This window comes from Eucyclogobius newberryi, unplaced genomic scaffold (assembly GCF_026437365.1).
Source record: "Eucyclogobius newberryi isolate DKJ021-1_F unplaced genomic scaffold, fEucNew1.0.hap1 SCAF_3, whole genome shotgun sequence".
Taxonomy (NCBI): domain Eukaryota; kingdom Metazoa; phylum Chordata; class Actinopteri; order Gobiiformes; family Gobiidae; genus Eucyclogobius; species Eucyclogobius newberryi.
Genome location: NW_027315945.1, coordinates 41,286,350 through 41,312,478, shown reverse-complemented (window position 1 = coordinate 41,312,478; position 26,129 = coordinate 41,286,350). Strand labels below are relative to the sequence as shown.

Below are 26,129 nucleotides of genomic sequence, written 5' to 3'. Positions count from 1 at the left end.
GTGTGTGACACTGTGGCTCGTGTGTGTGACACTGTGGCTCGTGTGTGACACTGTGGCTCGTGTGTGTGACACTGTGGCTCGTGTGTGTGACACTGTGGCTCGTGTGTGACACTGTCTCGTGTGTGACACTGTGGCTCGTGTGTGTGACACTGTGGCTCGTGTGTGTGACACTGTGGCTCGTGTGTGACACTGTGGCTCGTGTGTGACACTGTGGCTCGTGTGTGTGACACTGTGGCTCGTGTGTGACACTGTGTCTCGTGTGTGACACTGTGGCTCGTGTGTGTGACACTGTGGCTCGTGTGTGTGACACTGTGGCTCGTGTGTGACACTGTGGCTCGTGTGTGTGACACTGTGGCTCGTGTGTGTGACACTGTGGCTCGTGTGTGACACTGTGTCTCGTGTGTGACACTGTGGCTCGTGTGTGTGACACTGTGGCTCGTGTGTGTGACACTGTGGCTCGTGTGTGACACTGTGGCTCGTGTGTGACACTGTGTCTCGTGTGTGACACTGTGGCTCGTGTGTGTGACACTGTGGCTCGTGTGTGACACTGTGTCTCGTGTGTGACACTGTGGCTCGTGTGTGTGACACTGTGGCTCGTGTGTGACACTGTGTCTCGTGTGTGACACTGTGGCTCGTGTGTGACACTGTGGCTCGTGTGTGACACTGTGTCTCGTGTGTGACACTGTGGCTCGTGTGTGTGACACTGTGGCTCGTGTGTGTGACACTGTGGCTCGTGTGTGACACTGTGGCTCGTGTGTGACACTGTGGCTCGTGTGTGACACTGTGGCTCGTGTGTGACACTGTGGCTCGTGTGTGACACTGTGGCTCGTGTGTGACACTGTGGCTCGTGTGTGACACTGTGGCTCGTGTGTGTGACACTGTGGCTCGTGTGTGACACTGTGGCTCGTGTGTGTGACACTGTGGCTCGTGTGTGACACTGTGGCTCGTGTGTGTGACACTGTGGCTCGTGTGTGTGACACTGTGGCTCGTGTGTGACACTGTGGCTCGTGTGTGACACTGTGGCTCGTGTGTGACACTGTGGCTCGTGTGTGTGACACTGTGGCTCGTGTGTGTGACACTGTGGCTCGTGTGTGACACTGTGGCTCGTGTGTGACACTGTGGCTCGTGTGTGACACTGTGGCTCGTGTGTGACACTGTGGCTCGTGTGTGACACTGTGGCTCGTGTGTGTGACACTGTGGCTCGTGTGTGACACTGTGGCTCGTGTGTGTGACACTGTGGCTCGTGTGTGACACTGTGGCTCGTGTGTGTTACACTGTGGCTCGTGTGTGACACTGTGGCTCGTGTGTGACACTGTGGCTCGTGTGTGACACTGTGGCTCGTGTGTGACACTGTGGCTCGTGTGTGTGACACTGTGGCTCGTGTGTGACACTGTGGCTCGTGTGTGACACTGTGGCTCGTGTGTGTGACACTGTGGCTCGTGTGTGTGACACTGTGGCTCGTGTGTGACACTGTGGCTCGTGTGTGTTACACTGTGGCTCGTGTGTGACACTGTGGCTCGTGTGTGACACTGTGGCTCGTGTGTGACACTGTGGCTCGTGTGTGACACTGTGGCTCGTGTGTGACACTGTGGCTCGTGTGTGACACTGTGGCTCGTGTGTGTGACACTGTGGCTCGTGTGTGTGACACTGTGGCTCGTGTGTGACACTGTGGCTCGTGTGTGACACTGTGGCTCGTGTGTGACACTGTGGCTCGTGTGTGACACTGTGGCTCGTGTGTGCAGTTTGCTCCCCGGGCCAGGAGGAGGCGACGCTGGAGTTCCTGCTCACAGACTATGATCAGATTTACCGTCGGCAGAAGCAGCTGGAGCTGGAGATTCAGGAAGCGTTTCTGCGATTCATGAGTCTGTTGTTGAGGGGCTACAGGAGCTTCCTGCTGCCCATCACTGAAGCCCCGTCTGACACCACCACAGACTGCAGCAACCTCTTCAACCTGCAGGGTGCGCTCTAACTGCCACTGTGCTGTGTCAAGGCTTTAGTCCTGCTTTAGTCCTGCTTTAGTCCTGCTTTAGTCCCGCTTTAGACCCGCTTTAGACCTGCTTTAGACCTGCTTTAGTCCCGCTTTAGTCCCGCTTTAGACCTGCTTTAGACCTGCTTTAGTCCTGCTTTAGTCCTGCTTTAGACCTGCTTTAGACCTGCTTTAGACCTGCTTTAGTCCCGCTTTAGTCCTGCTTTAGTCCAGCTTTAGACCTGCTTTAGACCTGCTTTAGACCTGCTTTAGTCCCGCTTTAGTCCCGCTTTAGACCTGCTTTAGACCTGCTTTAGTCCTGCTTTAGTCCTGCTTTAGACCTGCTTTAGTCCTGCTTTAGACCTGCTTTAGTCCCGCTTTAGTCCCGCTTTAGTCCCGCTTTAGTCCTGCTTTAGACCTGCTTTAGTCCCGCTTTAGTCCCGCTTTAGTCCTGCTTTAGTCCTGCTTTAGTCCTGCTTTAGTCCTGCTTTAGACCTGCTTTAGTCCTGCTTTAGACCTGCTTTAGTCCCGCTTTAGTCCTGCTTTAGTCCTGCTTTAGTCCTGCTTTAGTCCTGCTTTAGTCCTGCTTTAGTCCTGCTTTAGACCTGCTTTAGTCCTGCTTTAGACCTGCTTTAGTCCCGCTTTAGTCCCGCTTTAGTCCCGCTTTAGTCCTGCTTTAGTCCCGCTTTAGTCCCGCTTTAGTCCCGCTTTAGTCCTGCTTTAGTCCTGCTTTAGTCCTGCTTTAGTCCCGCTTTAGTCCTGCTTTAGTCCTGCTTTAGTCCTGCTTTAGTCCTGCTGTAGTCCTGCTTTAGTCCTGCTTTAGTCCTGCTTTAGACCTGCTTTAGTCCTGCTTTAGACCTGCTTTAGACCTGCTTTAGACCTGCTTTAGACCTGCTTTAGTCCCGCTTTAGTCCCGCTTTAGACCTGCTTTAGACCTGCTTTAGTCCTGCTTTAGTCCTGCTTTAGACCTGCTTTAGTCCCGCTTTAGTCCTGCTTTAGACCTGCTTTAGTCCTGCTTTAGTCCCGCTTTAGTCCTGCTTTAGTCCTGCTTTAGTCCTGCTTTAGTCCTGCTTTAGACCTGCTTTAGTCCTGCTTTAGACCTGCTTTAGTCCCGCTTTAGTCCCGCTTTAGTCCCGCTTTAGTCCTGCTTTAGACCTGCTTTAGTCCTGCTGTAGTCCTGCTTTAGTCCTGCTTTAGTCCTGCTTTAGTCCTGCTTTAGTCCTGCTTTAGTCCTGCTTTAGTCCTGCTTTAGACCTGCTTTAGTCCTGCTTTAGACCTGCTTTAGTCCCGCTTTAGTCCCGCTTTAGTCCCGCTTTAGTCCTGCTTTAGTCCCGCTTTAGTCCCGCTTTAGTCCCGCTTTAGTCCTGCTTTAGTCCTGCTTTAGTCCTGCTTTAGACCTGCTTTAGTCCTGCTTTAGTCCTGCTTTAGTCCCGCTTTAGTCCTGCTTTAGTCCTGCTTTAGTCCTGCTTTAGTCCTGCTGTAGTCCTGCTTTAGTCCTGCTTTAGTCCTGCTTTAGACCTGCTTTAGTCCTGCTTTAGACCTGCTTTAGACCTGCTTTAGACCTGCTTTAGTCCCGCTTTAGTCCCGCTTTAGACCTGCTTTAGACCTGCTTTAGTCCTGCTTTAGTCCTGCTTTAGACCTGCTTTAGTCCCGCTTTAGTCCTGCTTTAGACCTGCTTTAGTCCTGCTTTAGTCCTGCTTTAGACCCGCTTTAGTCCTGCTTTAGACCTGCTTTAGTCCTGCTTTAGTCCTGCTTTAGACCTGCTTTAGACCTGCTTTAGTCCTGCTTTAGACCTGCTTTAGTCCCGCTTTAGTCCCGCTTTAGTCCCGCTTTAGTCCTGCTTTAGACCTGCTTTAGTCCCGCTTTAGTCCCGCTTTAGTCCTGCTTTAGTCCTGCTTTAGTCCTGCTTTAGTCCTGCTTTAGACCTGCTTTAGTCCTGCTTTAGACCTGCTTTAGACCTGCTTTAGTCCTGCTTTAGATCTGCTTTAGACCTGCTTTAGTCCCGCTTTAGTCCCGCTTTAGTCCCGCTTTAGTCCTGCTTTAGACCTGCTTTAGTCCTGCTGTAGTCCCGCTTTAGTCCTGCTTTAGTCCTGCTTTAGACCTGCTTTAGTCCCGCTTTAGTCCTGCTTTAGTCCTGCTTTAGACCTGCTTTAGTCCCGCTTTAGTCCTGCTTTAGTCCTGCTTTAGTCCCGCTTTAGTCCCGCTTTAGTCCCGCTTTAGTCCTGCTTTAGTCCCGCTTTAGTCCCGCTTTAGTCCCGCTTTAGTCCTGCTTTAGTCCTGCTTTAGACCTGCTTTAGTCCCGCTTTAGTCCTGCTTTAGTCCTGCTTTAGTCCCGCTTTAGTCCCGCTTTAGTCCCGCTTTAGTCCTGCTTTAGTCCCGCTTTAGTCCCGCTTTAGTCCTGCTTTAGTCCTGCTTTAGACCTGCTTTAGTCCTGCTTTAGACCTGCTTTAGACCTGGTTTAGTCCTGCTTTAGTCCTGCTTTAGTCCTGCTTTAGTCCTGCTTTAGTCCTGCTTTAATCCTGCTTTAGTCCTGCTTTAGTCCCGCTTTAGTCCCGCTTTAGTCCTGCTTTAGTCCCGCTTTAGTCCTTTACCTCTGTGTTGTGCTGTAGGTTTCCTGAAGTCCAGAGACCGGACTCAGCAGAAGTTCTTCTCTCAGTTCACTCGGACTCAGATGTTCACTCAGTTCATCGAGGAATGTTCCTTCGTCAGTGACCGCCACGTCTGCCTGGAGTTCTTCGACGAGTGTGTGCAGAAGGTCAGCCACGGTCCTGGTCTAGACTGGTTTAGTCCTGGTTTAGTCTTGGTTTAGTCCTGGTTTAGTCCTGGTTTAGTCCTGGTTTAGTCCTGGTTTAGTCTTGGTCTGTTGTGTCTTTCAGGTGGACGTGGAGCGTCCTGAGGACGTGCGTCTCGTGGACCTGGAGGACTCTCTCTGTGGAGAACACACAGTGTTCATTATGCCCCCAGAGGAGCCGCAGGAGGCGGACGGCCACGAGTGTCCTGCCCCCTACAGGTCAGTCAGAGCGGGGCCCCCACAGGCCAGTCAGAGTGGGGCCCCCACAGGCCAGTCAGAGCTTGGCCCCCACAGGCCAGTCAGAGCGGGGCCCCCACAGGCCAGTCAGAGCGGGGCCCCCACAGGCCAGTCAGAGCTTGGCCCCCACAGGCCAGTCAGAGCTTGGCCCCTACAGGTCAGTCAGGAGCCGAGCCGTGAGAGAGCGAGGAGCACCTCCATTTAAAGGCTCCAGGGCGCGGCCCCGCGGCCGGGGCCAATCTAATCAAAAACTAAACAGATTAAACAAGAAACTGAACAGACAAAATATTACTACAAATAGGGAGGAAAAGTGCCCTACCGGTCAGTCCGTGCGGGGCCCCTACATGTCAGTCCGTGCGGGGCCCCTACAGGTCAGTCCGTGCGGGGCCCCTACATGTCAGTCCGTGCGGGGCCCCTACATGTCAGTCCGTGCGGGGCCCCTACAGGTCAGTCCGTGCGGGGCCCCTACATGTCAGTCCGTGCGGGGCCCCTACATGTCAGTCCGTGCGGGGCCCCTACAGGTCAGTCCGTGCGGGGCCCCTACATGTCAGTCCGTGCGGGGCCCCTACAGGTCAGTCCGTGCGGGGCCCCTACAGGTCAGTCCGTGCGGGGCCCCTACAGGTCAGTCCATGCGGGGCCCCTACAGGTCAGTCCATGCGGGGCCCCTACAGGTCAGTCCATGCGGGGCCCCTACAGGTTCATTTTGTCTGTTTCAGTTACGAGACGTTTCCGTCGCTGCAGTTGGAGCTGTTCGATCGACCTCAGGATCAGATCAAAGTCCAGGCCAAAGGAAGCCCCGCCCCCAGCAGCCCCGCCCCCCGCAGAACGAAACAGGTAAGCCCCGCCCCCACACAGATAAGCCCCGCCCCCACACCCCATAAAGAACATGTTTAATTGTTGAAATGAGCTTTATTACTGTGAGACTCTTTAAATATTCAAACTCTGAATTATTCATGAGCTCTAAACATGTGACTGTGGGAACCAGGTCAACACAGGGCCCGGGGGCCAAATCAGGCCCTCCAGGACATGGAGTCCGGCCCACGGCCCCTCCTCCAAATACATCACATACAGAGTCCTCTTGTTTCCTGGTTTAACCCTGGATTAGTCACTTTAGAGCTGGTCTGGCCTCGCTTTAGTCCTAGTTTGTCATTTTGTGTTATTTCCCACAAAAATCTAATCTTTCAGTTATTATTTTATTGTATTAACTCGTTTAGGCCTCGGACTCTAGTTGAATCTGTGTCTGGTTTAAGTCAGAATCCTCAGCAGCTGTGTCAGAGGTCAGAGGTCAGAGGTGAGACCGGGAGGGCATCTGACTCTTTGCTCTGTTGCAGGAGATCAAGCTGGCCCAGAGGCGGGCGCAGAAGTACTCGTCGGTGCCTGAAATGTGGGCCAAGTGTCTCCTGGGCCACTGCTACGGCCTGTGGTTCATTTATCTGCCCACGTTTGTCAAAGCCGAGAGCGGCAAAGTGCGAGCGCTGCACGCCGCCTACGACGTGCTCAAGCACATGGAGACACGGCGAGTGGTGCTGCCCGACGAGGTGAGAGCGCCCCCCACAGGCCGGCTCTACAGCCGCTTTAGACTGGCTTTAGAGCGGCTTTAGAGCGGCTTTAGAGCCGCTTTAGAGCCGCTTCAGCCCCTCTTTAGCCCTCTTCAGCCCTCTTTAGCCCTCTTCAGCCCCTCTTTAGCCCTCTTCAGCCCTCTTTAGCGCTCTTCAGCCCCTCTTTAGCCCTCTTTAGCCCTCTTCAGCCCCTCTTTAGCCCTCTTCAGCCCTCTTCAGCCCTCTTTAGCCCTCTTTAGCCCTCTTCAGCCCCTCTTTAGCCCTCTTTAGCCCTCTTCAGCCCTCTTCAGCCCTCTTTAGCCCTCTTCAGCCCTCTTTAGCCCTCTTCAGCCCTCTTTAGCCCTCTTTAGCCCTCTTCAGCCCTCTTCAGCCCCTCTTTAGCCCTCTTCAGCCCTCTTTAGCCCTCTTCAGCCCTCTTTAGCCCTCTTTAGCCCCTCTTCAGCCCTCTTTAGCCCTCTTTAGCCCTCTTCAGCCCTCTTTAGCCCTCTTCAGCCCTCTTTAGCCCTCTTCAGCCCTCTTTAGCCCTCTTTAGCCCCTCTTCAGCCCTCTTTAGCCTGGTTTGTCCTCTTTCAGGTGTGCTACAGGATCCTCATGCAGCTCTGTGGTCTTTATGGTCAGCCTGTTCTCGCTGTGAGAGTTTTACTGGAGATGAAACGAGCCGGAATCACACCCAACACCATCACCTACGGGTACTACAACAAGGTACTGCAAATACTGCAAATACTACTACAACAAGGTACTGCAAATACTGCAAATACTACTACAACAAGGTACTGCAAATACTGCAAATACTACTACAACAAGGTACTGCAAATACTGCAAATACTACTACAACAAGGTACTGCAAATACTGCAAATACTACTACAACAAGGTACTGCAAATACTGCAAATACTACTACAACAAGGTACTGCAAATACTGCAAATACTACTACAACAAGGTACTGCAAATACTGCAAATACTACTACAACAAGGTACTGCAAATACTGCAAATACTACTACAACAAGGTACTGCAAATACTGCAAATACTACTACAACAAGGTACTGCAAATACTGCAAATACTACTACAACAAGGTACTGCAAATACTGCAAATACTACTACAACAAGGTACTGCAAATACTGCAAATACTACTACAACAAGGTACTGCAAATACTGCAAATACTACTACAACAAGGTACTGCAAATACTGCAAATACTACTACAACAAGGTACTGCAAATACTGCAAATACTACTACAACAAGGTACTGCAAATACTGCAAATACTACTACAACAAGGTACTGCAAATACTGCAAATACTACTACAACAAGGTACTGCAAATACTACTACAACAAGGTACTGCAAATACTACTACAACAAGGTACTGCAAATACTGCAAATACTACTACAACAAGGTACTGCAAATACTGCAAATACTACTACAACAAGGTACTGCAAATACTGCAAATACTACTACAACAAGGTACTGCAAATACTGCAAATACTACTACAACAAGGTACTGCAAATACTGCAAATACTACTACAACAAGGTACTGCAAATACTGCAAATACTACTACAACAAGGTACTGCAAATACTGCAAATACTACTACAACAAGGTACTGCAAATACTGCAAATACTACTACAACAAGGTACTGCAAATACTGCAAATACTACTACAACAAGGTACTGCAAATACTGCAAATACTACTACAACAAGGTACTGCAAATACTGCAAATACTACTACAACAAGGTACTGCAAATACTGCAAATACTACTACAACAAGGTACTGCAAATACTGCAAATACTACTACAACAAGGTACTGCAAATACTGCAAATACTACTACAACAAGGTACTGCAAATACTACTACAACAAGGTACTGCAAATACTGCAAATACTACTACAACAAGGTACTGCAAATACTGCAAATACTACTACAACAAGGTACTGCAAATACTGCAAATACTACTACAACAAGGTACTGCAAATACTGCAAATACTACTACAACAAGGTACTGCAAATACTGCAAATACTGCTACAACAAGGTACTGCAAATACTGCAAATACTACTACAACAAGGTACTGCAAATACTACTACAACAAGGTACTGCAAATACTACAACAAGGTACTGCAAATACTACAACAAGGTACTGCAAATACTACAACAAGGTACTGCAAATACTTCTACTAAAACCTGACTGAAAAACATCAAATGAGTTGTTTATTAAGAGGAAATCTGTGAAATGTCAGATTAGAGATGGACCGGTACTGCCACTCCCCCTGACCACTCCCCCTGACCACTCCCCCTGACCCCTGACCACTCCCCCTGACCCCTGACCACTCCCCCTGACCACTCCCCCTGACCACTGACCCTGACCACTCCCCCTGACCACTCCCCCTGACCACTCCCCCTGACCACTCCCCCTGACCCCTGACCACTCCCCCTGACCCCTGACCACTCCCCCTGACCACTCCCCCTGACCACTGACCCTGACCCCTGACCACCCAATCATCATGTCTCCATGGCAACTTCTGCTTATTTTGAACCATTCCAGCCTTCATGGGGCGATGGGGTCCAGAACATTCAAAACACAGAGTTAAACAAGTCATTGACATTAAAACATGAGACAAGGTTACTGCAAATACTACTGCAAAGTACAAATACATCTGTTTACCGCAGTATTATACTGTCATATAGTAATACTGTGTTTTATATATGTATATTTCTTGTTTTAATGACACTTGTGACTTAAATACTATAAATGTAATATTTCCTTACAAATACGTTTTTTGAAATAAAATATTCTTTCATTTCATCTTTTAACATTGAACAGTTTCTAAAAGTCCTTCTGTCGTTTCCATGGAAACACATCTATGACCCTGAGTCACGATCGAGCCGTCATTATTCCTCCTTCCTGATTGGTTCATGTTGTTTTCCTCAGGCCGTGCTGGAGAGTAAATGGCCCTCGACCAATCAGGGCGGCCGACTGCTCTGGGCCAAACTCAGGAACGTTCTATTGGCTGTGGCCCAGTTTCGACAGCCAATCAAACGGCGGCAGAAGAGCGACTCGCTGGGGTCACGAGGAGGTCAGAACGAAACCAGCTCAAACTCTTGTTTTGATCATTCAGACTATTTAAACACATCTTTATAAAGTATAAGAATATTTATGACTAAAGTGTTTTATTTATGACGATCGGAAACAGTTTGATCAGTGTGAGTTGATTCATTGTTGATTGTTTTTCAGAATCCATGTTTGACTCCAACTGCAGGCCCCGCCCTCACTCGTCTCTGATTCGTCAGTCCAGCTGGAGCGGTTTGAGTGACAGCTCCAGTCACGAATCACTGCCGGGCTCCATCGTGAAGAGCAGCAGCCTCAGCAGCATGAAGCCCTCTGACAGTAAGACAGGGGCCCTAGGGGCCCAAGTGGGGCACGCGGACCCTAACAGGGGCCCAAGTGGGGCACGCGGACCCTAACAGGGGCCCAAGTGGGGCACGCGGGCCCAAAGTTTATGAGATCAAAATGTGCTGAAAAGTCTCCATACCACCGGCTTCAGACCAGCTTCATACTGGCTTCAGACCGGCTTCAGACCAGCTTCATACTGGCTTCAGACCGGCTTCAGACCAGCTTCATACTGGCTTCAGACCGGCTTCAGACCAGCTGTATACTGGCTTCAGACCGGCTTCAGACCAGCTTCATACTGGCTTCAGACCGGCTTCATACCTGCTTCAGACCGGCTTCAGACCAGCTTCATACTGGCTTCAGACCGGCTTCATACCGGCTTTAGACCGGCTTCAGACCAGCTTCATACTGGCTTCAGACCGGCTTCATACCTGCTTCAGACCGGCTTCAGACCAGCTTCATACTGGCTTCAGACCGGCTTCATACCGGCTTTAGACCGGCTTCAGACCAGCTTCATACTGGCTTCAGACCGGCTTCATACCTGCTTCAGACCGGCTTCAGACCGGCTTCATACCGGCTTTAGACCGGCTTCAGACCAGCTTCATACTGGCTTCAGACCGGCTTCATACCGGCTTTAGACCGGCTTCAGACCGGCTTCAGACTGGCTTTAAACCGGCTTTAAACCTCTCTGTTTCTCTCATATCGTTTACGTTTGGCCCTCTAGAGTGTTTCAGATCTGTGCGTTAGCTCAATCTAAACATTTATCATGTGTGTTTCAGAGCTGAAGCTACAGGGGGCGGGGCTGGTGCAGGGGGCGGGGTTGGTGCAGGGGGCGGGGCTGGTGCAGGGGGCGGGGCTGGTGCAGAGCACTGGAGACCCTCGTAAGCCTCCTCTGGGCCCCACAGCGCCGCCTGCAGGAGGAGTGGTGCCGCGCAGTCAGGTCTGTCTGTCCACGTTCTACAAAGACTGTGCGGAGAGCGAGTCTGAGTGCCACGCCCCGCCGGACAGAGACAGGTGAGTACAGGAGCGCCCCCTGCTGCTCCCCCTGCTGCTCCCCCCGCCCCCTGCTGCTCCCCCTGCAGCGCCCCCTGCTGCTGGCGTGTGGAACTACAATACTTGGATGGTACTTTCAGGCCGAGCGTGGGGAGAGACGGCAGCGTGAGCCGGAGCAAAGGCGTCGACGAGAACCAGAACAACGTGTCGTCGCCGAGTCGCGGAGGTTTGGCGGGAAAACTGCAGCAGCTTCTGACGCCGACGAGGAACCGGCTTTCGGTCCGACGCGCGGCGAGTGTGGACGACCGAAAGAGAGGCGAGGGCCCCAGAGGCGAGGGCCCCAGACGAGAGCGCCCGAGCCGCAAGAGCCAAGTCACAGAGACACTTCTGAAGGCCAAGGAGCGGCTCGTCAACGCCAACTCAGAGGTACAGAGAGCGGCTTTAGAGCGGCTTTAGACCTGCTTTAGAGCGGCTTTAGACCTGCTTTAGAGCGGCTTTAGACCTGCTTTAGACCTGCTTTAGAGCGGCTTTAGACCTGCTTTAGACCTGCTTTAGAGCGGCTTTAGACCTGCTTTAGAGCGGCTTTAGAGCAGCTATAGACCTGCTTTAGAGCGGCTTTAGTCCTGCTTTAGAGCGGCTTTAGAGCGGCTTTAGATTGGTTTTAGAGCGGCTTTAGACCGGCTTTAGACCTGCTTTAGAGCGGCTTTAGTCCTGCTTCAGAGCGGCTTTAGAGCGGCTTTAGAGCGGCTTTAGACCGGCTTTAGACCGGCTTTAGACCGGCTTTAGACCTGCTTTAGACCTGCTTTAGAGCGGCTATAGACCTGCTTTAGAGCGGCTTTAGACCTGCTTTAGAGCGGCTTTAGAGCGGCTTTAGAGCGGCTTTAGATTGGTTTTAGAGCGGCTTTAGAGCGGCTTTAGACCTGCTTTAGAGCGGCTTTAGACCTGCTTTAGACCTGCTTTAGACCTGCTTTAGACCTGCTTTAGACCTGCTTTAGAGCGGCTTTAGTCCTGCTTTAGACCTGCTTTAGAGCGGCTTTAGACCTGCTTTAGAGCGGCTTTAGTCCTGCTTCAGAGCGGCTTTAGAGCGGCTTTAGAGCGGCTTTAGACCGGCTTTAGACCTGCTTTAGACCTGCTTTAGACCTGCTTTAGAGCGGCTTTAGACCTGCTTTAGAGCGGCTTTAGAGCGGCTATAGACCTGCTTTAGAGCGGCTTTAGACCTGCTTTAGAGCGGCTTTAGATCGGTTTTAGAGCGGCTTTAGACCGGCTTTAGAGCGGTTTTAGACCTGCTTTAGAGCGGCTTTAGAGCGGCTTTAGACCTGCTTTAGAGCGGCTTTAGACCTGCTTTAGAACGGCTTTAGAGCGCTTTCGACCGGCTTTAGAGCGGCTTTAGAGCGACTTGAGAGCGGCTTTAGACCTGCTTTAGAGCGGCTTTAGACCGGCTTTAGACCGGCTTTAGACCTGCTTTAGAGCGGCTTTAGACCGGCTTTAGAGCGGTTTTAGACCTGCTTTAGACCTGCTTTAGACCTGCTTTAGAGCGGCTTTAGAGCGGCTTTAGACCTGCTTTAGACCGGCTTTAAACAGGCTTTAGACCGGCTTTAGACAGGCTTTAGACCGGCTTTAAACAGGCTTTAGAGTGGCTTTAGACCTGCTTTAGAGCGGCTTTAGACCGGCTTTAAACAGGCTTTAGAGTGGCTTTAGACCGGCTTTAGACCTGCTTTAGACCTGCTTTAGAGCGGCTTTAGTCCTGCTTTAGAGCGGCTTTAGAGCGGCTTTAGATTGGTTTTAGAGCGGCTTTAGACCTGCTTTAGAGCGGCTTTAGTCCTGCTTCAGAGCGGCTTTAGAGCGGCTTTAGAGCGGCTTTAGACCTGCTTTAGGCCTGCTTTAGACCTGCTTTAGAGCGGCTTTAGACCTGCTTTAGAGCGGCTTTAGAGCGGCTATAGACCTGCCTTAGAGCGGCTTTAGACCTGCTTTAGAGCGGCTTTAGACCTGCTTTAGAGCGGCTTTAGATTGGTTTTAGAGCGGCTTTAGACCGACTTTAGACCTGCTTTAGAGCGGCTTTAGTCCTGCTTCAGAGCGGCTTTAGAGCGGCTTTAGAGCGGCTTTAGAGCGGCTTTAGACCTGCTTTAGGCCTGCTTTAGACCTGCTTTAGAGCGGCTTTAGACCTGCTTTAGAGCGGCTTTAGAGCGGCTATAGACCTGCTTTAGAGCGGCTTTAGACCTGCTTTAGAGCGGCTTTAGACCTGCTTTAGTGCGGCTTTAGATCGGTTTTAGAGCGGCTTTAGACCTGCTTTAGAGCGGCTTTAGACCGGCTTTAGAGCGGTTTTAGACCTGCTTTAGAGCGGCTTTAGAGCGGCTTTAGACCTGCTTTAGAGCGGCTTTAGACCTGCTTTAGAACGGCTTTAGAGCGCTTTCGACCGGCTTTAGAGCGGCTTTAGAGCGACTTGAGAGCGGCTTTAGACCTGTTTTAGAGCGGCTTTAGAACTGCTTTAGACCGGCTTTAGACCGGCTTTAGACCGGCTTTAGACCGGCTTTAGACCTGCTTTAGAGCGGCTTTAGACCTGCTTTAGAGCGGCTTTAGAACTGCTTTAGAGCGGTTTTAGACCTGCTTTAGACCTGCTTTAGAGCGGCTTTAGACCGGCTTTAGAGCGGTTTTAGACCTGCTTTAGACCTGCTTTAGAGCGGCTTTAGACCGGCTTTAGAGCGGCTTTAGACCTGCTTTAGACCGGCTTTAAACAGGCTTTAGACCGGCTTTAAACAGGCTTTAGAGTGGCTTTAGATCTGCTTTAGAGCGGCTTTAGACCGGCTTTAAACAGGCTTTAGACCCGCTTTAGACCTGCTTTAGAGCGGCTTTAGAGCGGCTTTAGACCTGCTTTAGACCTGCTTTAGAGCGGCTTTAGACCGGCTTTAAACAGGCTTTAGAGTGGCTTTAGAGCGGTTTTAGACCTGCTTTAGACCTGCTTTAGACCGGCTTTAGACCGGCTTTAGACCGGCTTTAGACCTGCTTTAGACCGGCTTTAGACCGGCTTTAGACCGGCTTTAGACCGGCTTTAAACAGGCTTTAGACTGGCTTTGACCAGGCTTTAGACCGGCTTTAGAGCGGCTTTAAACAGGCTTTAGACCGGCTTTAGACCGGCTTTAGACCGGCTTTGACCAGGCTTTAGACCGGCTTTAGACCGGCTTTAGACCGGCTTTAAACAGGCTTTAGACTGGCTTTGACCAGGCTTTAGACCGGCTTTAGACTGGCTTTGACCAGGCTTTAGACCGGGTTTAAGCCGGTTGTTTAAGCCGGTTGTTTAAGCCGGTTGTTTAAGCCGGTTGTTTAAGCCGGTTTTGTATGCACACAATCATCAAACATTCACACGGACACATCTAACAAGGGTTAAAATAGAACTATATTTAAAAACACATTTCTGGAGAGTTCCATGCTGTGGGAGCAGCTTTAGAGAAGGCTCTGTGTGGTGTTCCAGGGCATCTGATGGGTTTGGTGATGAGACGGTTCCTAGAACTCTCTCTCTGTTGTGTCCCCCAGAGCTCGTTGTCTGTGGGCAGTGACCTGGACCTGTCGGACGTCCCGAGTCCGGCTTTTCCGCTCCGTCGCTCCTGGGACTCCAACCAGGAAGCAGCTGGTCTGGAGGTGAGCCTGAGCCAGGCTGGCTTTAGTTCTTCTCTGCTGCTTTAAACCTGCTTCAGACCTGGTTGTGTTTCAGGTGCTGATGTCCAGCTGCTCTCTGTGTCGTGCCTGTGACTCTCTGGTCTATGATGAGGAGATCATGTCCGGCTGGACGTCCGACGACTCCAACCTCAACTCCTCCTGTCCCTTCTGCAGCGGGGCCTTCGTCCCCTTCCTCCACGCCCACATCAGTGACCCGGGGCCCGTCTGCAGGTACACGCCCACATCAGTGACCCGGGGCCCGTCTGCAGGTACACGCCCACATCAGTGACCCGGGGCCCGTCTGCAAGTACACGCCCACATCAGTGACCCGGGGCCCGTCTGCAGGTACACGCCCACATCAGTGACCCGGGGCCCGTCTGCAGGTACACGCCCACATCAGTGACCCGGGGCCCGTCTGCAGGTACACGCCCACATCAGTGACCCGGGGCCCGTCTGCAGGTACACGCCCACATCAGTGACCCGGGGCCCGTCTGCAGGTACACGCCCACATCAGTGACCCGGGGCCCGTCTGCAGGTACACGCCCACATCAGTGACCCGGGGCCCGTCTGCAGGTACACGCCCACATCAGTGACCCGGGGCCCGTCTGCAGGTACACGCCCACATCAGTGACCCGGGGCCCGTCTGCAGGTACACGCCCACATCAGTGACCCGGGGCCCGTCTGCAGGTACACGCCCACATCAGTGACCCGGGGCCCGTCTGCAGGTACACGCCCACATCAGTGACCCGGGGCCCGTCTGCAGGTACACGCCCACATCAGTGACCCGGGGCCCGTCTGCAGGTACACGCCCACATCAGTGACCCGGGGCCCGTCTGCAGGTACACGCCCACATCAGTGACCCGGGGCCCGTGTGCAGGTACAAGCCTCACACATCAGTGACCCGGGGCCCGTGTGCAGGTACAAGCCTCACACATCAGTGACCCGGGGCCCGTGTGCAGGTACAAGCCTCACACATCAGTGGCCCGTCAGTGACCCGGGGCCCGTCAGTGACCCGGGGCCCGTCCGCGACCCGGGGCCCGTCCGCAGGTACAAGCTCCACACATCAGAAGTAACTTGAGTTTTTGTCTTCAGTGCTGAGCGGAGTCAGTGGAACGTAGAAGAAGAAGTGCAGAGCGCGGTGAGGCCCCCGAGTACTCAGGAGCCTCACACAGCGCCCCCCGCAGGAGCTCAGTGCAACGGCGTCAGCGAAGACTCCGGCTCTGAGACGAGCAGCTGCTCCGAGACCAGAGCTGTGGGCGGGGCCTCCCCTCAGCTGGGCGGGGCCCCCGCTCAGCTGGGCGGGCCCCAGGTGACCGTGGCGTACCTCAGTCCTCTGGTCTTGAGGAAAGAGCTGGAGTCGCTGCTGGAGAACGAGGGCGACGGCGTTCTGTCGCGGGCGTCGCTCCTGGAGCATCACTCCATCCTCTTCTGGAACCTTCTGTGGGTTTTCTCCAGGCTCCAGCTGCCATCACATCTACTGCTGCTGGTGCGGAGCTCCACGCTCGCCCCCTGCACCCAGGTAAACCAGGACTAAAGCAGGTCTAAACCAGGACTAAACCAGGCCTAAACCAGGACTAAAGCAGGTCTAAACCAGGACTAAACCAGGCCTAAACCAGGACTAAAGCAGGTCTAAACCAGGACTAAACCAGGCCTAAACCAGAACTAAACCAGGACTAAACCAGGACTAAAGCAGGTCTAAAGCAGGTCTAAACCAGGACTAAAGCAGGTCTAAACCAGGACTAAACCAGGCCTAAACCAGGACTAAAGCAGGTCTAAACCAGGACTAAACCAGGCCTAAACCAGGACTAAAGCAGGTCTAAACCAGGACTAAACCAGGACTAAAGCAGGTCTAAACCAGGACTAAACCAGGCCTAAACCAGGACTAAAGCAGGTCTAAACCAGGACTAAACCAGGCCTAAACCAGGACTAAAGCAGGTCTAAACCAGGACTAAACCAGGCCTAAACCAGGACTAAAGCAGGTCTAAACCAGGACTAAACCAGGCCTAAACCAGGACTAAAGCAGGTCTAAACCAGGACTAAACCAGGCCTAAACCAGAACTAAACCAGGACTAAACCAGGACTAAAGCAGGTCTAAAGCAGGTCTAAACCAGGACTAAATCAGGTCTAAACCAGGACTAAACCAGGCCTAAACCAGGACTAAAGCAGGTCTAAACCAGGACTAAACCAGGCCTAAACCAGGACTAAAGCAGGTCTAAACCAGGACTAAACCAGGACTAAAGCAGGTCTAAACCAGGACTAAACCAGGCCTAAACCAGGACTAAAGCAGGTCTAAACCAGGACTAAACCAGGCCTAAACCAGGACTAAAGCAGGTCTAAACCAGGACTAAACCAGGCCTAAACCAGGACTAAAGCAGGTCTAAACCAGGACTAAACCAGGCCTAAACCAGGACTAAAGCAGGTCTAAACCAGGACTAAACCAGGCCTAAACCAGGACTAAAGCAGGTCTAAACCAGGACTAAACCAGGACTAAAGCAGGTCTAAACCAGGACTAAACCAGGCCTAAACCAGGACTAAAGCAGGTCTAAACCAGGACTAAACCAGGCCTAAACCAGGACTAAAGCAGGTCTAAACCAGGACTAAACCAGGCCTAAACCAGAACTAAAGCAGGTCTAAACCAGGACTAAACCAGGCCTAAACCAGGACTAAACCAGGCCTAAACCAGGACTAAAGCAGGTCTAAACCAGGACTAAACCAGGCCTAAACCAGGACTAAAGCAGGTCTAAACCAGGACTAAACCAGGACTAAAGCAGGTCTAAACCAGGACTAAACCAGGCCTAAACCAGGACTAAAGCAGGTCTAAACCAGGACTAAACCAGGCCTAAACCAGGACTAAAGCAGGTCTAAACCAGGACTAAACCAGGCCTAAACCAGGACTAAAGCAGGTCTAAACCAGGACTAAACCAGGACTAAAGCAGGTCTAAACCAGGACTAAACCAGGCCTAAACCAGGACTAAAGCAGGTCTAAACCAGGACTAAACCAGGCCTAAACCAGGACTAAAGCAGGTCTAAACCAGGACTAAACCAGGCCTAAACCAGGACTAAAGCAGGTCTAAACCAGGCCTAAACCAGGACTAAAGCAGGTCTAAACCAGGACTAAACCAGGACTAAAGCAGGTCTAAACCAGGACTAAACCAGGCCTAAACCAGGACTAAAGCAGGTCTAAACCAGGACTAAACCAGGCCTAAACCAGGACTAAAGCAGGTCTAAACCAGGACTAAACCAGGCCTAAACCAGGACTAAAGCAGGTCTAAACCAGGACTAAACCAGGCCTAAACCAGGACTAAAGCAGGTCTAAACCAGGACTAAACCAGGCCTAAACCAGGACTAAAGCAGGTCTAAACCAGGACTAAACCAGGCCTAAACCAGGACTAAAGCAGGTCTAAACCAGGACTAAACCAGGACTAAAGCAGGTCTAAACCAGGACTAAACCAGGCCTAAACCAGGACTAAAGCAGGTCTAAACCAGGACTAAACCAGGCCTAAACCAGGACTAAAGCAGGTCTAAACCAGGACTAAACCAGGCCTAAACCAGGACTAAAGCAGGTCTAAACCAGGACTAAACCAGGCCTAAACCAGGACTAAACCAGGCCAAAACCAGGACTAAAGCAGGTCTAAACCAGGACTAAACCAGGCCTAAACCAGGACTAAAGCAGGTCTAAACCAGGACTAAACCAGGACTAAAGCAGGTCTAAACCAGGACTAAACCAGGCCTAAACCAGGACTAAAGCAGGTCTAAACCAGGACTAAACCAGGCCTAAACCAGGACTAAAGCAGGTCTAAACCAGGACTAAACCAGGCCTAAACCAGGACTAAAGCAGGTCTAAACCAGGACTAAACCAGGACTAAAGCAGGTCTAAACCAGGACTAAACCAGGCCTAAACCAGGACTAAAGCAGGTCTAAACCAGGACTAAACCAGGCCTAAACCAGGACTAAAGCAGGTCTAAACCAGGACTAAACCAGGCCTAAACCAGGACTAAAGCAGGTCTAAACCAGGCCTAAACCAGGACTAAAGCAGGTCTAAACCAGGACTAAACCAGGACTAAAGCAGGTCTAAACCAGGACTAAACCAGGCCTAAACCAGGACTAAAGCAGGTCTAAACCAGGACTAAACCAGGCCTAAACCAGGACTAAAGCAGGTCTAAACCAGGACTAAACCAGGCCTAAACCAGGACTAAAGCAGGTCTAAACCAGGACTAAACCAGGACTAAAGCAGGTCTAAACCAGGACTAAACCAGGCCTAAACCAGGACTAAAGCAGGTCTAAACCAGGACTAAACCAGGCCTAAACCAGGACTAAAGCAGGTCTAAACCAGGACTAAACCAGGCCTAAACCAGGACTAAAGCAGGTCTAAACCAGGACTAAACCAGGACTAAAGCAGGTCTAAACCAGGACTAAACCAGGCCTAAAGCAGGTCTAAACCAGGACTAAACCAGGCCTAAACCAGGACTAAAGCAGGTCTAAACCAGGACTAAACCAGGCCTAAACCAGGACTAAAGCAGGTCTAAACCAGGCCTAAACCAGGACTAAAGCAGGTCTAAACCAGGTCTAAACCAGGACTAAACCAGGCCTAAACCAGGACTAAAGCAGGTCTAAACCAGGACTAAACCAGGACTAAAGCAGGTCTAAACCAGGACTAAACCAGGCCTAAACCAGGACTAAAGCAGGTCTAAACCAGGACTAAACCAGGCCTAAACCAGGACTAAAGCAGGTCTAAACCAGGACTAAACCAGGTCTAAACCAGGTCTAAACCAGGTTTAAACCAGGTCTAAAGCAGGTCTAAACCAGGACTAAACCAGGCCTAAACCAGGACTAAAGCAGGTCTAAACCAGGACTAAACCAGGCCTAAACCAGGACTAAAGCAGGTCTAAACCAGGACTAAACCAGGTCTAAAGCAGGACTAAACCAGGTCTAAACCAGGTCTAAACCAGGACTAAACCAGGCCTAAACCAGGACTAAACCAGGTCTAAAGCAGGACTAAACCAGGACTAAAGCAGGTCTAAACCAGGTTTAAACCAGGACTAAACCAGGACTAAAGCAGGTCTAAACCAGGACTAAACCAGGTCTAAACCAGGACTAAACCAGGTCTAAAGCAGGACTAAACCAGGTCTAAACCAGGACTAAAGCAGGTCTAAACCAGGACTAAACCAGGCCTAAACCAGGACTAAAGCAGGTCTAAACCAGGACTAAACCAGGTCTAAACCAGGACTAAACCAGGACTAAACCAGGTCTAAAGCAGGACTAAACCAGGTCTAAACCAGGCCTAAACCAGGACTAAAGCAGGTCTAAACCAGGACTAAACCAGGTCTAAACCAGGACTAAACCAGGACTAAACCAGGTCTAAACCAGGACTAAACCAGGCCTAAACCAGGACTAAACCAGGTCTAAACCAGGCCTAAACCAGGCCTAAACCAGGACTAAACCAGGTCTAAACCAGGCCTAAACCAGGCCTAAACCAGGACTAAACCAGGTCTAAACCAGGACTAAACCAGGCCTAAACCAGGACTAAAGCAGGTCTAAACCAGGACTAAACCAGGTCTAAACCAGGACTAAACCAGGACTAAACCAGGTCTAAAGCAGGACTAAACCAGGTCTAAACCAGGTCTAAACCAGGACTAAACCAGGCCTAAACCAGGACTAAACCAGGCCTAAACCAGGACTAAACCAGGACTAAAGCAGGACTAAAGCAGGTCTAAACCAGGTTTAAACCAGGACTAAACCAGGACTAAAGCAGGTCTAAACCAGGACTAAACCAGGTCTAAACCAGGACTAAATCAGGTCTAAAGCAGGACTAAACCAGGTCTAAACCAGGACTAAACCAGGTCTAAACCAGGACTAAACCAGGACTAAACCAGGTCTAAAGCAGGACTAAACCAGGTCTAAACCAGGCCTAAACCAGGACTAAAGCAGGTCTAAACCAGGACTAAACCAGGTCTAAACCAGGACTAAACCAGGACTAAACCAGGTCTAAACCAGGACTAAACCAGGCCTAAACCAGGACTAAACCAGGTCTAAACCAGGCCTAAACCAGGCCTAAACCAGGCCTAAACCAGGACTAAACCAGGCCTAAACCAGGCCTAAACCAGGCCTAAACCAGGTCTAAACCAGGACTAAACCAGGACTAAAGCAGGTCTAAACCAGGCCTAAACCAGGCCTAAACCAGGACTAAAGCAGGTCTAAACCAGGACTAAACCAGGTCTAAACCAGGACTAAACCAGGTCTAAACCAGGTCTAAACCAGGACTAAACCAGGCCTAAACCAGGACTAAACCAGGTCTAAACCAGGACTAAACCAGGTCTAAAGCAAGACTAAACCAGGTCTAAACCAGGACTAAACCAGGCCTAAACCAGGACTAAAGCAGGTCTAAACCAGGACTAAACCAGGTCTAAACCAGGACTAAACCAGGACTAAACCAGGTCTAAAGCAGGACTAAACCAGGTCTAAACCAGGCCTAAACCAGGACTAAAGCAGGTCTAAACCAGGACTAAACCAGGTCTAAACCAGGTCTAAAGCAGGACTAAACCAGGTCTAAACCAGGTCTAAACCAGGACTAAACCAGGCCTAAACCAGGACTAAACCAGGTCTAAAGCAGGACTAAACCAGGCCTAAACCAGGACTAAACCAGGACTAAAGCAGGACTAAAGCAGGTCTAAACCAGGTTTAAACCAGGACTAAACCAGGCCTAAACCAGGACTAAAGCAGGTCTAAACCAGGCCTAAACCAGGCCTAAACCAGGACTAAACCAGGTCTAAACCAGGCCTAAACCAGGCCTAAACCAGGTCTAAACCAGGCCTAAACCAGGCCTAAACCAGGACTAAACCAGGTCTAAACCAGGACTAAACCAGGTCTAAACCAGGACTAAACCAGGACTAAACCAGGTCTAAAGCAGGACTAAACCAGGTCTAAACCAGGTCTAAACCAGGCCTAAACCAGGACTAAACCAGGTCTAAACCAGGACTAAACCAGGACTAAAGCAGGTAAAGCAGGACTAAAGCAGGTAAACTAGGACTAAAGCAGGTAAACCAGGACTAAAGCAGGTAAACCAGGACTAAAGCAGGACTAAACCAGGACTAAAGCAGGTAAACCAGGACTAAAGCAGGTAAAGCAGGACTAAAGCAGGTAAAGCAGGACTAAAGCAGGTAAACCAGGACTAAACCAGGACTAAAGCAGGTAAACTAGGACTAAAGCAGGTAAACCAGGACTAAACCAGGACTAAACCAGGACTAAACCAGGTAAAGCAGGACTAAAGCAGGTAAACCAGGACTAAAGCAGGTAAACCAGGACTAAAGCAGGTAAACCAGGACTAAAGCAGGACTAAACCAGGACTAAAGCAGGTAAACCAGGACTAAAGCAGGACTAAACCAGGACTAAAGCAGGTAAACCAGGACTAAAGCAGGTAAACCAGGACTAAAGCAGGTAAACCAGGACTAAAGCAGGACTAAAGCAGGACTAAAGCAGGACTAAAGCAGGTAAACCAGGACTAAAGCAGGTAAACCAGGACTAAAGCAGGTAAACCAGGACTAAAGCAGGACTAAACCAGGACTAAACCAGGACTAAACTAGGTCTAAACCAGGACTAAACCAGGACTAAACTAGGTCTAAACCAGGACTAAAGCAGGACTAAAGCAGGACTAAACCAGGACTAAACCAGGTCTAAACCAGGTCTAAACCAGGACTAAAACAGGTAAACCAGGACTAAACCAGGTCTAAACCAGGTCTAAACCAGGACTAAACCAGGTCTAAACCAGGTCTAAACCAGGTCTAAACCAGGACTAAAGCAGGTAAACCAGGTCTAAACCAGGTCTAAACCAGGACTAAACCAGGACTAAACTAGGTCTAAACCAGGACTAAACCAGGTCTAAACCAGGACTAAACCAGGACTAAACCAGGACCAAAGCAGGTAAAGCAGGACTAAAGCAGGACTAAACCAGGACTAAAGCAGGTAAACCAGGACTAAAGCAGGTAAACCAGGACTAAAGCAGGTAAACCAGGACTAAAGCAGGTAAACCAGGACTAAAGCAGGACTAAACCAGGACTAAAGCAGGTGAACCAGGACTAAAGCAGGTAAACCAGGACTAAAGCAGGACTAAAGCAGGACTAAAGCAGGACTAAAGCAGGTAAACCAGGACTAAAGCAGGACTAAACCAGGACTAAACCAGGACTAAACTAGGTCTAAACCAGGACTAAAGCAGGACTAAAGCAGGTAAACCAGGACTAAAGCAGGACTAAACCAGGACTAAACCAGGACTAAACCAGGTCTAAACCAGTTTTAAACCAGGACTAAAACAGGTAAACCAGGACTAAACCAGGTCTAAACCAGGTCTAAACCAGGACTAAACCAGGTCTAAACCAGGACTAAACCAGGTCTAAACCAGGTCTAAACCAGGTCTAAACCAGGACTAAAGCAGGGAAACCAGGTCTAAACCAGGTCTAAACCAGGACTAAAACAGGTAAACCAGGACTAAACCAGGTCTAAACCAGGTCTAAACCAGGACTAAACCAGGACTAAACCAGGACTAAACCAGGACTAAAGCAGGTAAAGCATGACTAAAGCAGGACTAAAGCAGGTAAACCAGGACTAAAGCAGGTAAACCAGGACTAAATCAGGTAAAGCAGGACTAAAGCAGGTAAACCAGGACTAAAGCAGGTAAGCCAGGACTAAACCAGGACTAAACCAGGACTAAAGCAGGTAAAGCAGGACTAAAGCAGGTAAACTAGGACTAAAGCAGGTAAACCAGGACTAAAGCAGGTAAACCAGGACTAAAGCAGGACTAAACCAGGACTAAAGCAGGTAAACCAGGACTAAAGCAGGTAAAGCAGGACTAAAGCAGGTAAACCAGGACTAAACCAGGACTAAACCAGGACTAAAGCAGGACTAAAGCAGGTAAACCAGGACTAAAGTAGGTAAACCAGGACTAAAGCAGGTAAACCAGGACTAAACCAGGACTAAACCAGGACTAAAGCAGGTAAAGCAGGACTAAAGCAGGTAAACCAGGACTAAAGCAGGTAAACCAGGACTAAAGCAGGTAAACCAGGACTAAAGCAGGACTAAACCAGGACTAAAGCAGGTAAACCAGGACTAAAGCAGGTAAACCAGGACTAAAGCAGGTAAACCAGGACTAAAGCAGGACTAAACCAGGACTAAAGCAGGTAAACCAGGACTAAAGCAGGTAAACCAGGACTAAAGCAGGACTAAAGCAGGACTAAAGCAGGTAAACCAGGACTAAAGCAGGTAAACCAGGACTAAAGCAGGGAAAGCAGGACTAAAGCAGGTAAACTAGGACTAAAGCAGGTAAACCAGGACTAAAGCAGGTAAACCAGGACTAAAGCAGGACTAAACCAGGACTAAAGCAGGACTAAAGCAGGACTAAAGCAGGTAAAGCAGGACTAAAGCAGGTAAACCAGGACTAAAGCAGGTAAACCAGGACTAAAGCAGGTAAACCAGGACTAAACCAGGACTAAACCAGGACTAAAGCAGGTAAAGCAGGACTAAAGCAGGTAAACCAGGACTAAAGCAGGTAAACCAGGACTAAAGCAGGTAAACCAGGACTAAAGCAGGACTAAACCAGGACTAAAGCAGGTAAACCAGGACTAAAGCAGGTAAACCAGGACTAAAGCAGGACTAAACCAGGTCTAAAGCAGGTAAACCAGGACTAAAGCAGGTAAACCAGGACTAAAGCAGGACTAAACCAGGACTAAAGCAGGTAAACCAGGACTAAAGCAGGTAAACCAGGACTAAAGCAGGTAAACCAGGACTAAACCAGGTCTAAACCAGGACTAAACCAGGTCTAAACCAGGACTAAACCAGGACTAAACCAGGACTAAACCAGGACTAAACCAGGTCCAAACCAGGTCTAAAGCAGGACTAAACCAGGTCTAAACCAGGTCTAAACCAGGTCTAAACCAGGTCTAAACCAGGTCTAAACCAGGACTAAACCAGGACTAAACCAGGTCTAAAGCAGGTCTAAAGCAGGTCTAAAGCAGGTCTAAACCAGGACTAAACCAGGACTAAACCTGGTCTAAACCAGGACTAAACCAGGACTAAACCAGGACTAAACCAGGTCTAAACCAAAACTAAACCAGGACTAAACCAGGACTAAACCAGGACTAAACCAGGACTAAACCAGGTCAAAACCAGGACTAAAGCAGGTCTAAACCAGGTCTAAACCAGGTCTAAACCAGGTCCAAACCAGGACTAAACCGGGACTAAACCAGGTCTAAACCAGGTCTAAACCAGGACTAAGCCATGTCTAAACCAGGACTAGACCAGGTCTAAACCAGGACTAAACCAGGACTAAACCAGGACTAAACCAGGACTAAACCAGGTCTAAACCAGGTCTAAACCAGGACTAAACCAGGACTAAACCAGGTCCAAACCAGGTCTAAACCAGGTCTAAACTAGGACTAAACCAGGACTAAACCAGGACTAAACCAGGTCTAAACCAGGTCTAAACCAGGACTAAACCAGGTCTAAACCAGGTCTAAAGCAGGTCTAAACCAGGACTAAACCAGGACTAAACCTGGTCTAAACCAGGACTAAACCAGGACTAAACCAGGACTAAACCAGGTCTAAACCAAAACTAAACCAGGACTAAACCAGGACTAAACCAGGACTAAACCAGGACTAAACCAGGTCTAAACCAGGACTAAACCAGGTCTAAACCAGGTCTTAACCAGGTCTTAACCAGGTCTAAAGCAGGTCTAAAGCAGGTCTAAACCAGGTCTAAACCAGGTCTAAACCAGGACTAAACCGGGACTAAACCAGGTCTAAACCAGGTCTAAACCAGGACTAAGCCATGTCTAAACCAGGACTAGACCAGGTCTAAACCAGGACTAAACCAGGACTAAACCAGGACTAAACCAGGTCTAAACCAGGTCTAAACCAGGACTAAACCAGGACTAAACCAGGTCCAAACCAGGTCTAAACCAGGTCTAAACTAGGACTAAACCAGGACTAAACCAGGACTAAACCAGGTCTAAACCAGGTCTAAACCAGGACTAAACCAGGTCTAAACCAGGTCTAAACCAGGTCTAAAGCACGACTAAACCAGGACTAAACCAGGACTAAACCAGGACTAAACCAGGACTAAACCAGGTCTAAACCAGGACTAAACCAGGTCTTAACCAGGTCTAAAGCAGGTCTAAACCAGGACTAAACCAGGACTAAACCAGGTCTAAACCAGGTCTAAACCAGGTCTAAACCGGGACTAAACCAGGTCTAAACCAGGTCTAAACCAGGACTAAGCCATGTCTAAACCAGGACTAGACCAGGTCTAAACCAGGACTAAACCAGGACTAAACCAGGTCTAAACCAGGACTAAACCAGGACTAAACCAGGTCCAAACCAGGTCTAAACCAGGTCTAAACTAGGACTAAACCAGGTCTAAACCAGGTCTAAACCAGGACCAAACCAGGACTAAACCAGGTCTAAACCAGGACTAAACCAGGACTAAACCAGGACTAAACCAGGACTAAACTAGGACTAAACCAGGACTAAACTAGGACTAAACCAGGTCTAAACCA

At 50.0% G+C, this 26,129-nt stretch overlaps 1 protein-coding gene across 1 annotated transcript in view; it reads left to right on the top strand.

The window, feature by feature from the left end:
* The window catches only part of dennd4b (DENN/MADD domain containing 4B), a 44,359-nt gene that overhangs the window by 8,166 nt on the left and 10,064 nt on the right, over positions 1–26,129 (top strand). The window contains exons 5-17 of the mRNA XM_072460963.1: positions 1,743–1,958; positions 4,576–4,721; positions 4,843–4,976; positions 5,711–5,828; positions 6,326–6,532; positions 7,127–7,255; positions 9,487–9,631; positions 9,790–9,968; positions 10,811–10,959; positions 11,079–11,364; positions 14,467–14,571; positions 14,645–14,820; positions 15,682–16,108. Coding sequence (XP_072317064.1) covers positions 1,743–1,958; positions 4,576–4,721; positions 4,843–4,976; positions 5,711–5,828; positions 6,326–6,532; positions 7,127–7,255; positions 9,487–9,631; positions 9,790–9,968; positions 10,811–10,959; positions 11,079–11,364; positions 14,467–14,571; positions 14,645–14,820; positions 15,682–16,108 — 2,417 coding nt within the window. The remainder of the gene's footprint in view (positions 1–1,742; positions 1,959–4,575; positions 4,722–4,842; positions 4,977–5,710; positions 5,829–6,325; positions 6,533–7,126; positions 7,256–9,486; positions 9,632–9,789; positions 9,969–10,810; positions 10,960–11,078; positions 11,365–14,466; positions 14,572–14,644; positions 14,821–15,681; positions 16,109–26,129) is intronic.